Genomic DNA, 14,288 nt, shown 5'->3' with positions numbered 1-14,288 from the left:
TTTGTAGCACTAAGAGGATCTTTTCTGGAGGTGCGAACTGAAACACGCTCTCTCTGTTGGACCTGTTTTTCTGTGATTTGTCTGTCACGCTGCCCACGTCTGTCTGCTCCTCCGTCTATCTGTCACTGTCTGTCCGTATCCGTCGGCCTGCCTGTCATCGTATTTGTCTGAGGAGGAAAGAAACCCACCCGTGGTTGTCTGGTCTCGATCTCCATGGCGACCCGATCCTGACCAATCCCGGAACAGCAGCATTCCAGTCGAGACCCACAGTGTTACGGCGGCCTGTCATCACCGATCGCGGGATAGAGTTGCTTCTGCTAAGTCGGAGTGGCTTTGATCCACAGCTAATGGCGTGTGTGACAGACAGAGGGAGAGAGTTTGTTTGTATTTCTTACTTTAGCAAATCCCTGCGAACAGACGACTGTGCATTCACTTGAGTATGTTGGAATCAGATACTGTGTGTGTGTGTGTGTGTGTGTGTGTGTGTGTGTGTGTGTGTGTGTTTCCCCGGCTTGCAGTAATGAATCCAGTGGTGCTGTTGGCATGAGCGGGGCCATGCTATTAACCTCTCTGCCAGCTAGACTGATCTCACCCTGTCTGTCTGTCTCATCGGCCTAATGACACACTCACACACACTCGTGCGCAGAAACCTGTCCATCCTAATCAAATTTCCACTGAAGTGAATGGTATTCCACATTGTCCAATCATCTCCATTCAGAGAGTCAAAAAGCTTCTGCCGGTGCGGCGAGAATATTTCTTTTTTTACGACCCACTCAAAGGAAGGTACTCTTCAAAAGTGTTTGAAATGTAATAATCTCAACTGTTCCTCTGCAGCCAGATCAGATTTTAATATTTTTGCACCAGCCATCAGTTTTACGAGTGGGTTTCCTCGCTCACGAGAGTCACAGTAAAACTCCAGCCTTGCTTTTAATCTGACGAGGCAGCAGTGCGGCGGTTACGTCACGGTGGAGTCCCCTCTAACGCCATCCTCTATAAATCACTGTGAGTTTGAGTTTTACTTTGCCAAGCCTGCCACAGGAGATTTAAAGGGACATTTTAAACTTTAGGACTCGGGGCGCACGGCTTCGCTCGCGCCCCAAATTACAGCCTGTGTGCGCGTTTAATGAGTTTGCGGCAGAGCTCCTGGCGGAATAAAAATAAGCCACATGACATAATGGGGAAGAAATATGACATGAAACGTGCTGTCATATTGCTTCACCCGTGGTCGTAAATGTTGTTTAATAATGTGTGTTTATGTGCATGCGTGTGTGCACGTGATGAGAAAACCCCAGCCTCCATAGGAAATCCGCAGAGGAGCGAGGAGCACCTGGCGCTGTCTGCAGTCATAACAAATGACAAGAAGGGATTAAGGCTAGATTTGTATTTGTGCCAGCTTGTTACATGCATCCCCTGTTCACATTCTCTCTCATAACCACCATGTAATGCAGCATTGGCACTTGGCATGGCTTCGCCCTCCTGAGTTAGTTTTTTAACCGCTCTTGCTCTGGAACGCCGTGGCTCATCCGCGTGGCCCTCATTAAGGTCACGGCCTGGGACGGGGACTACAGTAATATCCGGCGCACTTCATCCCATCTGCGAGCTGTCCGAGTCGGAGTTAATGTAGAGAGCAGGATGCTTTGGCAAGGCAGAGGACATAAAGTTAGTGTTTTCTGCAGCGTGAGTTCATTAGGCAGAGCGCTGCTGGGAGGCGCGTGTCAGCCTGCTCGGAGCTAAATTAAGAGCCTCTCGCTGAGGGACAATCACATGAATTGGAAAAAAAGATAAGGGACAGTTTGTGTGGGATGCTTTTGCTTTTGGCAAATGTATGATTGACTACTGCAGTATGTTACCTGCCACCTGCTTTGATATCCTACTAATTGCACCTGGCACCCTCTCTGCATTGCTTTTAATTTAAAGTGAAAGTCTTGCTCTCAGTCCTGACCTTAATACCTCCCTTCTAACTGTCATGTGGTTGGTTGTTTCAGCAGGTGGTGCCATATGGCCAACAGGGGATGGTTGGGTACAGCCAGCAGCAGCAACAGCAGCAGCAGCAGCAGCAGCAAGGGGGGCAGCAGGGAACCCCTCCGTACTTCAGCCCCCCTCATCAGACTCCTCCAGGACCAACCCCGAGCTCCTACCTGCAGCCTCGGCCGCCACTGCAACAGGTACCAGCACACGGGCCCTAAACTGAGACCAGTGGTGCTTCCTGCAGGAAACAGCTGTGCACACGTTCACGTTTACATGAGGAAAAAATAAATAGTAGCCATAATTAATCAATACCACAAGGTTTCATCCAAATCTTTTTAATGTTTGAGTTGTGCTGAGATTGGAAAAAGCATCTTAACAGAGAAACCGTGTGTGTGCACATGTATTCATGTCTTTGTGGGGACCAAAAATGCTGGTCCCCACATGTTTGAAGATACAGTTGGGTTAGGATTAGGGAAAGCATTATGTCAATTAGATGTCCCACAAGATATGAAAACCCGAGTTGTGTGTGTGTATGCATGTGTGTGTTTGTGTGTGTGTGGTCCAGGCCCATTACTCTTTCTGTCACGATCCTGGGTCTTAGGACCCAGTGTTTTGAGTTTTAGTTCATTTTGATGTTCATAGTATGTTTAGCTCATTAGGCCTCCTATGTTGATTTGCTTATTAGTTCCCCCTTGTGTTTCAACCCATGTTAAGTCTCCCCTGCCCTTCATGTCTCTCTGTGCCCCCTCTGTTCTGTTTATGGTGTGTCTTTGCATGTTGGAGTTTCTTGTTTTCTGTCACCCTGCATTGTGCATTATGTTCTCATGGTTGGTCTTTTGTTACTCCCTCTAGTCTAGTCTCTTGTGTTCAAAGCTGAGTATTTCCCTCTGTGTATTTTGGTTCTTAGACCTCTGCCTTATGGTTTGTCTCTGTTTCTTAGTTGCTGTCTCCACTGTGTCTAGTTCGCGTCTCTGTGTGATACTTCCTGTTTTACTTTGAAGGTCCATGCCTCATGTGAGTGTTTCTAGTTTTGCGTCTCTGTCTCGTCCAGTCCTGATTTCTCCCAGCTGTGCCCTCCTTCTGTGTCTCATTCCCTCGTTATCCCTCTGTGTATTTAAGCCCTGTGTTTCTCTTTGTCAGTGTCGTAGTCTCCATCATAGCTGTGTGATTTTTCCCTGTGGCTCCTTGTGCTTTAGTTTTTCCAGTTTAGTTTATTTTGTATTGTTTTTCGTGTCCCACTCCACGCCAGCAATAAAGCTGTGTTTTTTGAGTTTACCTTTTGTCTCTGTGAGTTTGCGTTTGGGTCCTCTCCTGCCTGCCACACAGCCGTACTGTGACACTTTCGCATTATTCATGAGACATATTTTAGGTAGAGCTCACTCTCTGCGTTTTCAAATATTTAACTGTTTTCTCGAAGCACGCACACTGTGCAGAGACATTTGCATGCAATGCGTGTTTCGGAGATTGGACAATCATAGCTTATAAACACATATTGTATATTTTCAATGAGCACAGGCCTGCCAGTGCAAACCGAATTCTCAGAACAACAAAGGGCCTGTTCTGCAGATATGGATCGAGACGCGTCCTGCCAAGTTTTAGCGTGATGTTCTGTAGAAGATTTCCACTGGGAAGCTGGCTTCAAGCAGTTGTTTTTTCAGATTTGAGTGAAGTCTGCCCATGTGTTTCCCATCCACTCTGCAGCCAGAGGGATCTATCTATCAGCCCGCATGGAGTGACTCTGGCTCGCAGTGTTGCCCTGGATCATTACAGAGAGAGCAAAACAGACCAAAGGAAAGAAAATAAAACGGGACAAGACGGGAGAGATTACAGAAGAAGTGGACGGGAAAGGACAGACTGAAGAGGAGGAAAGAAGATCAGTTTGAACTGGATATGTCAGATTATGGAAACGGTGGTGCTGCGAGCCCTTCCGCAGGATCGTAGCTGATAAAGGCATTTAGTTGAATTCAGTCAGGATTGCCTAAAAAAAGAGCACTTCAGTGTGAGGTAAAAGGCTGAAGTGGCAACTAAAAAAGTACATAAAAAAGCGTGCATTAATATGGATTGAGCATTTCCAGTAACATCACAGTGCAGCTGCAGATATGTGGTGATGATATGCATGCAGCCAGTGCATGACTGAGCACTGCACACTGCAACACGGATCAGGATGCTTTCCCTCTATAATGATGCATGTTATCCTTCATTACAGAGAACATCCACGCAAAGAGACGTCATCCAGCACATGCACTGGATAGGCCGTTAGTAGTTGTTCAGTATCTGCGCAGGCTGACTGCCGTTTGGCGGCGGCGGTTAGCTGTTATACTGTCATTTACCGAAACGTAATTAAAACTTTCTTCGGCAGACTTGAACACCGAGCGCACCGAGACAGAATGCTGAGCAAAAAGCCATCGTTGGCACAAAAGCAGGTTGTCAAAAAAGGAAATCATCAGTGTTAGCATATAGTAATTTTCATGCTGAGTGAATGTTTCAGCCAGCGCGCCTTTTGTCTCACGCTGAAAACGCTCTTACTCTTGTTTCCTCACTTAACATGCTCACACACACAGACCGTGCAGCCTGCTGAGCAAACGTTAGTCACTCTAACTGGGAGCGGCTGAGATCCATGGCCGCGTTGACATTTGGTGACAGTAATGGTGTGTTTTCATCATTGCTGATCACACGGCGGCAATTGACCCACGCTACCAGGTAGTTCTGCTCGAGTCCTCCCATTGGCCAAAGCCATTTCACCTGTGCTGATAAGTCCCGTATTGGTTGCTATGCCAACTTCTGCGCTGACCGGGGAGCTGGTCTCCCTCTGTTTTTCATTGTTATGCAAGTGTGCTCCTTTAAGGGCAGGCGCACAAGCTTGTTACGGCTACATGAAAGCCTCGATACCTTCGGCAGCTTCCCACCATCTTTACCTGTAATCACGGCGCCCTTCCTGCGTGTTGAAACAACGGTGCAGCATTTAATGTTGCTTTAGCACAGCAGGCAGTGAGTCACCACCTCCTGGTTCCTGCCTGTCTGTCACACTAAAGACCCGGCTAAATTTATTCTTTCCATCTTCTAATAAGCTCCTGGCTTGGATGCAGTTATGTTGCAGCCATTTACAGACAGACTTTACATATTATTAGGAACAAAGTGGGCCTTTAGCATGTACAGGCATACATGTGCAAGTGGCCAAACATTTCCATTATTTCAGCAGTTTGTGCCGCAGTAATTACTGAAAATTCATAATATTGATCATTAAAAAACATGACATTTTAAACATAACAAAACCAAGCAAGCGCGGTGGCATTAAGACAAAGTTAATTGGTCATCGATTGAGCGAGAGAGGATTTTCGAGAGGGAAACAAAATACCAGGAAACACCAGAATAAATTTAAAGAACAAAGAAAGGCGGTCGCCGGCTTTGATTTTGGATCCGAGAGGTAAACACGTTTGGAAAATTGAACGTACGCCGCGAGCTCGGCCAAGATTACAAATAGGTTTTGCGTGCCTTCAGCTCAGCGCTGCATCGCTTTCATTTTTCTGTTCTGAGCGAGCGTGTGGCTTCCTGTCACTTTTGTACACTGTGTCTGCGTGTACACTAATCAGCCGAGTGCGCCGCGGCAATTCGGAGCTGCGAAAAGGTCAAATGGTGACCTTTGTCTGTGATTCTGGGCTGAAATGAGACATGATGCGAGCCGCACAGAGCGGATTACACGCATACGCGCCATCGCCAGCGCACGCCAGATTAGGATGTCATTGTGGTATTGACCCCTGTTTTTTGACCCCGCATTACTCTGAGAAATCCAAGCTGAAAAGTTCTTTATTTTGTTCTTCTGGCACTCTCCGCAGTTCCTTTCCCCCACTCCACTCCCATTAACCCTAGCCAGAGGACATCCTCCAGTTGATGGAACCATTCCAGCTGCCTTTGACACAGAATTTGCTCTGCAACCGACCGCTATTAGCTGGTTTTGTAACAAATCGAAGTGAAAACGCTGCCTTTCTTTGAGTCTATTGCACTGCTGTGACCTCATCTGATTGCTAGGAGCAAAGAAGGCTAAAAAGGCATTTCGAAGACATCAAGGCTCATACAAAAAGTAAAAATATATATATATTTTCCACCAGGGAAGGAGTGCGCTTTGAAAAAATAAAAGTGCATGTGCTGGTAGATTTTGAATGGCTGTTTGAGAAAGGCAGATATTTTTAAAGCCATGATTATGAGTAACAGTGAAGTTTGTCCTTTATTTGACCCTTGTTTTTACCACATGAACTTCTCGATTGTTCCTATATGAGCGTGTCAATTTCCACCAAATCCTGTGGGATTAATCCTCTTTAAAAAATCTAATTGTAACAAGAATTACTCCTGCTATGTGGAAAAATATTCAAAAGCCCGTTTTTCTGGAAGTAAAGTTTAAAGACGCCCTATAAATATGGCGAACCCGAGTGTTAGCGCCAGCTCCGTTGTGAGACAAATCACTTAAAGGAGGAAACGTGTGCCCTTTCTTTCTCTTGATGGCTGTATTACGCTTGACGCACGGCAGATTAAGCGAGTGATATTTTGTTACCGTGTTACACACTCTGCCTCATAAAAACGAAAATGAGAGCGCTATAATTTCAAGAATTTGGAGATAATTTTTTATGGCGTGTTTGCTTTATTGGGTAGTATACAGCACAGTGTGACAGGATAGACTGGAGGGGGTGAAATGCAACGTTGGCCAACTGCCAGACTTAAACTCCATAACGTTGTAAGGACACGGTGCAGGCTCTGATCAGCCACACTATTTAATGTTTCACTGAGGAACAGTGTGTTAAATTGATGTTTGCAGAGTAATTACATGCAACAGAATATAGGCTTGTTTAAACTCTATGCTGCATGTTCTATTCAGCAGTTTGTGGGTGACTGCTGGAGTCATCTGGATTTGACTGCTAGCCTTTGGAAAAGGAAGTGAGTGGAAAAAAAATACTACCCATCCCACTCTCTTTTGTGAAACTGATTCCAATTTCTCTGTTGACTGTTTCCCCTTCCTGCCTGAGAGTAGCCCCTGGGGAGGGATGCTTTAGTATAGATGAACTCTCAGCTGATTGGAGGAGACGCGGCCTCTTTGCAGGGACCTACATGGGAGGAAGCTGATTCATTGGGTTAGATGCTTTCTAGTGACTTGAGCACAACGGTTTTCCATCCGTGTCAGCTGTCAGAGCAAAGAAGAAAAACACGACCAGGCTTGCAGGTCTCCCTTTTAACGCACTTTCCTTCAGCTTTACCTTGAATTGGATAGTAACTGCTGCGTGTGTGCCTGCTGTGCAGCGTTGCGTCACTCATCAAAACTCTGAAAAGGTGAACAGCAAAACCTTGCGAGAGACGTGTATGCATCTGTAAAATATCAGAAGTAGCACAGAAAACTGGGAGACAGCCAGGTGGATGCAGATGTTATATTCTGACACCAAACTATATTTAAATTATATCTAAAGAACTCCCTGAGTGATTCTGCGTGTTAAGCAGTGCATTTACTTTCTTTTACCGGTTATTTTGAGCGTTGCAGAGTGTTTCTGTGTTTCCCAAAATACATTCAAAACAGGCAAGTCCAGCTTTACTGCTTCCATGGGAATTCAGAGAGTCGTAGCAGCCCGGTGCTGCTAATCCAGGTGCTGCACTGGATGAATTCGTTATCAGAGAGCGTGAGCACATCTGTAAAAGCAGACGTTTTGCCAGTTTGTTGCACTGAAGAAGTGCACATTCCAGCAAATTCCCCCCAAGGTCAGATTGTGCAACGCTCAGAGAAACTGCAAAAACCCAAGAGCGTGTTCGGGGTTAAAGTTCATGTCAGTACAATTAGAGCCTGAGCAGGTGTGACTTGTTTGGTAGGGTTGCTGGAGAAAGCAAGTTTTATCTGAAAGAACCACAAGACTGCAGGAACAACGACGACACCAGAGTGCAGATGTTTGTCTGTGATGAGGAAACCCAGCACCTCACACCAGCTGTCAGCACGGTGCAGGAGGGATGAAGATTTGAGTGGACCAGGACCTCCTCTGTATACCAAAGTGAGGCCATCAGTGTGACTAAAGCTTGGCTCAAACTGGGTCATCGACAGGACAAAGATCCCAGCACGGCAGCAAAGCTCCAACAGAACGACCAAAGAACAAAAGAGTCGAGGTTGAGAAAATAAGGACGAAGGAAATGTGTAAACATTTATTTGAAAAAGTAAAAACTGCATCTCGAGCAGAAAAACTAACCTTACAACCGCAAAGGAATCAGATTACTTTAATGCACCGTTTTGTAACACATTACACTAGATTTGCATACATGTCAAATTCCCACATACGGGTTCATCGATTGGGCCCACTTCCAGTTTGTCATTTCCTATTTCCTGTCTGTCACCTCTCTGCCCCCACCCGGCTACAGCAGCAGGCCCTTTCCCCCACCCTCCGCCACCCCCGCTTTTAATCACACCAGGTTAATTAAAAGGCCACGGTGCCTTTCTGTGGCCCCCCCGCCCCTCTGACTTTATTACCCCCTCGCTGTATACTTGCTCAGCTGCCTCACGAAACTCTTTCAATCACACGGAAATGGGAGCTCACCTTGGTGATGGCGGAGAGGTTGAGGGGAAGGAGAGGAGGAAATGAGAGCCGTGAAGCTGTGTGTGTGTGTGTGTGTGTGTGTGTGTGTGTGAGAGATTCAATAGGAAGTGACAGGAAAAGGTGTGCGTGGCATGGTGTGTGGGTGTGTGGGTGGGTGGGGCACCTAAAGTTCAATGTCATTAATTGGTCACCATTTGAATATTAAGTGAAGAACTCTGTTAATTAACGGGATATTAAAAGTGCTGCTGGCTGGAAGGGGGGGCGGGCGGAGGGAGGGGTGGGGTAGGCTGCGGAAATGGAGGGCATATGGCGAGATAGAGAGGAGGAGGAGAGAGAGAGAGAGAGCGAGCGAGGCTGGGCGCAAGGTGATAAGAGGGAGAGAGAGACGTCCGTGGGTAAAGGTCTGGCAGTGGTAATTTGCGGAGAGCTGCGTTAATTGTCATAACCTTTTAAATGGCAGAGTTTATCGGAGTCCTCTAAATGTCCCCGCATATCGCCACGGCAACCCTGGGCCTGCCACACTGTGATTGGCCACCGCTGACGAGCACTTAAGCTTGATGAGTTTTCAGCACGAAACTAAATGATAAATTTGAAAATATATATTTAAAGCACATACAGTATGTCAGCTCGCGTTCTTCTGTGTACGAGCATGTGTGACAGTGCGTCCGCGTGTGTTTGAGACAATGTTTTTAATTTAGTGTGCGTGCGTGCGGGCGTGTGGTTTTTTTCTTTTACCTCCACATTGACTGACACTCGCTAATTGCTCGGCCAGAATCCGCCAATGTTTTTTTCTCCCTTTTTTCCCTCTTTTTTTTTGATTTATGTTTGTTTTTGTACAGCCGGAGCTGCAATTCAAATGCAAATGAACGAGAACAGGAGAGGTGTTTTTGGAACGGTTAGGACAATCATAATGGCTCAGAAAGAAAGGGGGCCGGTAGTTAGCGGCACAGCACCCTAGGGGCCTCATTTAGCTGCCATTTGTTAGGAAATGCCGCTACATTTGTTCCTGGATACAGACTTCACAGACAGGGAGAAAAAGAGAAAACACCAAAAAAGAATGTCACAGTCAAAGTCGAGCTCGCCAACACGGTGGCGTTCCTCCGCGCTTCAGCAAAAGTCATGTGGGTGTACACCGGTTTGGGTGGATGTCCTCTTTTAAATGTGAGCCAAAGCAATTGAAGTGAATGGGCGGCCGGGGGTGGCGGTGACAGGGACTTGCAAAGACTGTATGAAGTGAAGATGGTTAAAAAGACTGGCTTTTATTTGATTAGCCTGTGTAGAGGAATAAAACATGAAAGCCCTGGCTGTGGCAGCTAGTGCTGTTAGCTGTGACATCACTCCTGGGGGAAGGCCTGTACACAAGCCGCGTGTGTGTCTGTGTTTGTATAAGTGAAACAGGAAAGCTTACTTGAGGCTGTGTGTGCACACGTGTGTGTCCGCGTGTGTGGTCCTCTCTTGTCGTCTCTTTGTGCTAAAGGTCAGGGGGATTGCTGAGATAGAATCCAATCTGAAGGACACAGCACTAGAACAGGTCCTGCTACAAATGGACCTATTAAGATAGACTTGTGAGCAGAGCGTGTGTGTTTGCATCAAGTATATAGGCGAGCGCACACACGTCGTCGCGAACGCAGCTATTTCCATTCAAATGGTCACCTTTTCCCTGATGATAATAACAGGCTGTATGTTGGAATAAACGTTCATCATTTACATGGACTGACAGTGACAAAAGCAGCAATGCATTTGAACTGCACGTGTAACAGCAGTGTCTTTCAAATATTCTAAAATGGATCAAAACATCCAAGTGTCAAGAAAATATGAAAGGCAAGAACATGATAACCGGCAGTGATTTGTCCCATTTTGTAGCACAGAGTTTGCTCTCACTGCTGATTGTTGCTTCAATTATAGTTCAGTCAGCCTGATTGGTGCGAGCGCGTGTGTGTGTGTGTGTGTGTGTGCGAACGCGGGGTGTTGAATATGGATGTCCTGCCTCCCTCCCCCACCTCCCCCGCCCCGCCTCTCCCGGGTGTGTGTTATGTTTTTTTTTTTTAAACCAACGTTTCCTTTGTTAACAGCTCAGACAAATGAATAAAAAAAATACTGTATTCAACTGTAATTACTGACATTCAAGACATTCGCGGACCAGCACGTCCTTAAACCTGAACAGCACAACAGTTTGATTGTCAGTGACTCGCAAAACAACACGAGTGCGGCTCAGTCCACGGCTGGAGGCCAGCTGGGTGATTGTGATGGTGTATAAATGACACACACAACTTTTACTCCGGGGACCAGTGAGGTGGTGGGTTTTCTCTCGTTTTGTGACTTGTTCTGTTCCGTTTATGTCTTTATTATTATTATAATTCATTTCTTTTTTATGTTAAGCCACAGGAACCACTTGGTTGGGTTTTATGAAGCTTCTCCCAGGTGATTTTTCTGCTGAGGGTTAGCGTGACCTTTGCATCACATGGTCTCACAGACTGACACAGTATGTGGGTGTGCATGTGGACAACAGAGATGCCCTGTCCTTGCTGTAATTTGGCTAGAGGTGGTGGCCAAATGCATGTGTGTGTGTGTGTGTGTGTGTGTGTGTGCGCGTGTGCGTGTGCGTGCAGAAATAGGGCCTCTCTCCTAAAGACATGCAATTAAGCTTAATTTTTAATGAATATTAATGGCATTAGCGTCAGATTTTGTGGAGATGTGCATTTGCTAAGGTGCAGGGGAATTGGGGGGGTAACTAATTTATTTGGTAGTCATGAGCAGAGGAGACGGGAAGAAGAGAAACAGGAGGTGTGGAGGTGATGTTGATGAAAGGAATCAGAGTGGAGGAAGGGGTGGTGATGGAGACGTGTCAGTGGGATGGAAAGATGGAAGCAGGAAGAGCGACGGATGAAGCACGAAGCAAGAGGAGGGTTGCAAATATAAACAGAGAGGAGGGTAGATTCTGAGTGAAGGTTAGCAGAAAAAGTAGAAATAAATAGAATATATTAGGGGAGGAAAGCAGAGTGGAAATAAAATGCTGGTGAGAAATCATTTTCCTCCCGTATTGAGCAGGCAGGGTTGGATTTGAGCAGGACACTGTGCTGCCCCCACAGCGGGCACGGCTGGCCCCACAGCGGGCACGGCTGGCCCCACAGCGGGCACAGCTGCACAGATGTTCACATCCATGTTATGTACAGCGTAGATTAAGTAAGCCACATATTTTCATCACGGCTCAAGAACGAATAAAAAGAAACAACGATCAAGACGGCTGTCAGTCAAAATCAGCTTCACTTAAACGCTTTGAATTTGGCTCTGCTCGCTCTCTGTTGTTTCCGCCGTGCCATCAAATAGCTTTTGCTTGCTGTCATACGAGCTTCATTGCTTTTTATTTTATTTCTTTCTTTCCCAAGACAGACAATCAAACTCATACAAGCAAAGCGAGGCAACATTTCACCTTGCTCCCTGCTGGAATAGAGAGTCGGAAAGTGTGCGGTGCAACCAACCAAAAAGGCCCGATACAACCTTCTTAAATGAGCTGTGAGCCGAAAAGAAAAGAAAGCGTAAGATGCGTGTCGTGATTACCGTTTGAGTGCGGCCTCCGTATGAGGCGGCATTTCGATATAGAAACAGAATAAATCCCAGGCTGGAATTTTTGCGAGTTACTTTTAAAAGCGCTCGAAAGTCTGGAAAACAAGTCGACGGCGCGCAACAGCCACGCGTTTCCCCGCTCGCCGGCTGACTCGCGCTCCTGAGTGGCTGGGATTAAGGTGGTGCTGCAATATTGATTTACGTCTGCATAAAGCCTCTCCGGCTCTATATATTACACCACATTCAGCAGTCATCTATTCAATCAAATCTAATATTACACTGCCTCTCCACACAGCTGTCTAATAGCATTTAACTCACAGTTTGATTCCTGCATTCCCTCATGTACTTCAAACGCTTGCCTTCAATATCCTTCGTTCGTGTCTACTATGCCAAGATGAAGTCTTTTCAAAAGCACGGAGGATGAATGAGCGTGTCTGCGTGTGCGTGTGTGAAGACAGGATTAGCTGTGGCCTTAGGCTTAAGGTATGGAGTTGAGTGTATTTTAGAAGCTTCTAAATTAGCTGGGAAATGGGATTTTGAGACAATGGACTGGAAAAAACTCAAATGAAAGGATGCACTCGCAGCACTCCTTCATTTGCCTCTGATGTTGTTCCGCTCTCACTTTTTTCCAGCCTTCATCTTTTTTCCTTTTCCACTTCTTTTGCGTCTCCTTTCCCCGTCCCTCCCTCCCTCCCTCTCGGTCCATATTACAGTTGACAGTAATGATGTAAGAACATGAGTGTAAACAGTAGTATGAACCTCACTTTGACCCACTTAAAACAGAAATCCCCCCGAGTATGCGCGCACACACTAGAGACTCATGCCTGAGTAAATATTGGAGTTGGGTCAGCAGCCGCTCTTCTGTTCAGTGTGTGAGCGTCTGTATCTGTGCACGTGTCCACCTCTCCCAAACCCCCGCTCCTCCTCCTCCCTCCTTCCCCGGGCCGTTATTTACCTGTGGAGGTGCGCTTGTGTCTAAGCTGGGTCTCTGTGTAATAAAAGCCTGACGTTTGGCGTGCATCCAGCCCTCCCTCCCCCTCGTGACAAACACGGGGGGGTCGTGCACAAACACATGGTTTGCCGAGGGCCCTGACAAGGAAACTAGCATGGCTTTCTTTTTAAAATAGCACCTCCATTCTTCGCTGTGAGCCTGTTGTTAACGTCTCCGTGCACACACCCACATCTGGGAGGACGCGTGACCCAGTGATTGGTCCCATCGTGCTGTTCAGGGGTTTCCCCTCCAGCTAAGGAGGGGTGCTGGTATGAAGCGATGAGCTGGTGGGGCGTGATCATTGCTCCGTGTTTGATTTATTTCGGGGACTGATTTCATTTTGTTTTTATTATTCCAGATGAAAAAAGCGACATCAGCCGCAGAGCATAGTGCTGTTGGATACTTTAGACTGTTTAAATGTGTTTTAGATGAAAAATAAAATGGACGCGACAGTTCAAAGATTTTGTTTCTACATTTAAAAGAACTAATTTATTTAAAGCTACATTCTGAAACAAAATATCCAATACCAGCACCGGTATCGATGCTATTGATGTTTGGATGGATCCAGTCACCTCTGACTGCAGAGTTGCCACATGCAGAGACACAATAATAAAAAACAACAACACAAGTTATCCATTAAAATTCTTGAAATAATCAGTCTCCTTTGTTTTGTCACCTACACAAAGTGTGAACATGTGAACTGAAACATATTGTTTAAAAATGTCACTTTGTGACGTTCTTATTTCGAGTTTCCTGTTTCCATAAGAAGCAATCAGTTACTTCATAATGCATCGCTTTTTTCAGTTGGACCGTTTCCAGTTTCGATTTTGAGAAAGTGAAATATGTAAAACTGTGAAATCAGAGGACAATCACAATCACAGCCTGTCAGCTGTGGAGAGGATTAGGTGATGAAATATTAACAACATGTGAAGCAGTTTGAGGGACATGAAGCAAAGCGACGCTTCAGGACCAGCTTCAGGAGCCGTACTTTAAATGTCTGTGGAGTTTATTCAGGAAACATCGGGGTGTTTAAAAAGCATTCGGCTGTTTTTGATTTGGTGCATTAGTGAAGAACTTAATCATTTAAATATGTATTTAAACGTGAGGCGAGCTGAGTTTAATTGTGTTCCACGTAGAATAAAAGGAAAAATGAAAGTGCTTCACTTTATATATAAAAGGCATCAAGGTAAAATAAGTAAGCATCAATA

General features: G+C 45.9%; 1 protein-coding gene across 6 annotated transcripts in view; it reads left to right on the top strand.

Annotated features, from left to right (window-relative positions):
• The window catches only part of LOC146551794 (AT-rich interactive domain-containing protein 1B-like), a 158,782-nt gene that overhangs the window by 40,529 nt on the left and 103,965 nt on the right, over positions 1–14,288 (top strand). For 4 of the 6 annotated variants that reach the window (XM_085258302.1, XM_085258301.1, XM_085258305.1 and 1 more), the window contains exon 3: positions 1,986–2,165. In XM_085258302.1, coding sequence (XP_085114428.1) covers positions 1,986–2,165 — 180 coding nt within the window. The remainder of the gene's footprint in view (positions 1–1,985; positions 2,166–14,288) is intronic. The other 2 variants (XM_085258303.1, XM_085258306.1) reach the window with 1 other exon arrangement.

This window comes from Mchenga conophoros, linkage group LG19 (assembly GCF_057382185.1).
Source record: "Mchenga conophoros isolate Kocher_MC1m ecotype Shallow Benthic linkage group LG19, M_conophoros_male_GT1.1, whole genome shotgun sequence".
NCBI classification, from domain to species: Eukaryota; Metazoa; Chordata; class Actinopteri; order Cichliformes; family Cichlidae; genus Mchenga; species Mchenga conophoros.
This window is presented reverse-complemented; position numbering and strand designations above follow the sequence as displayed.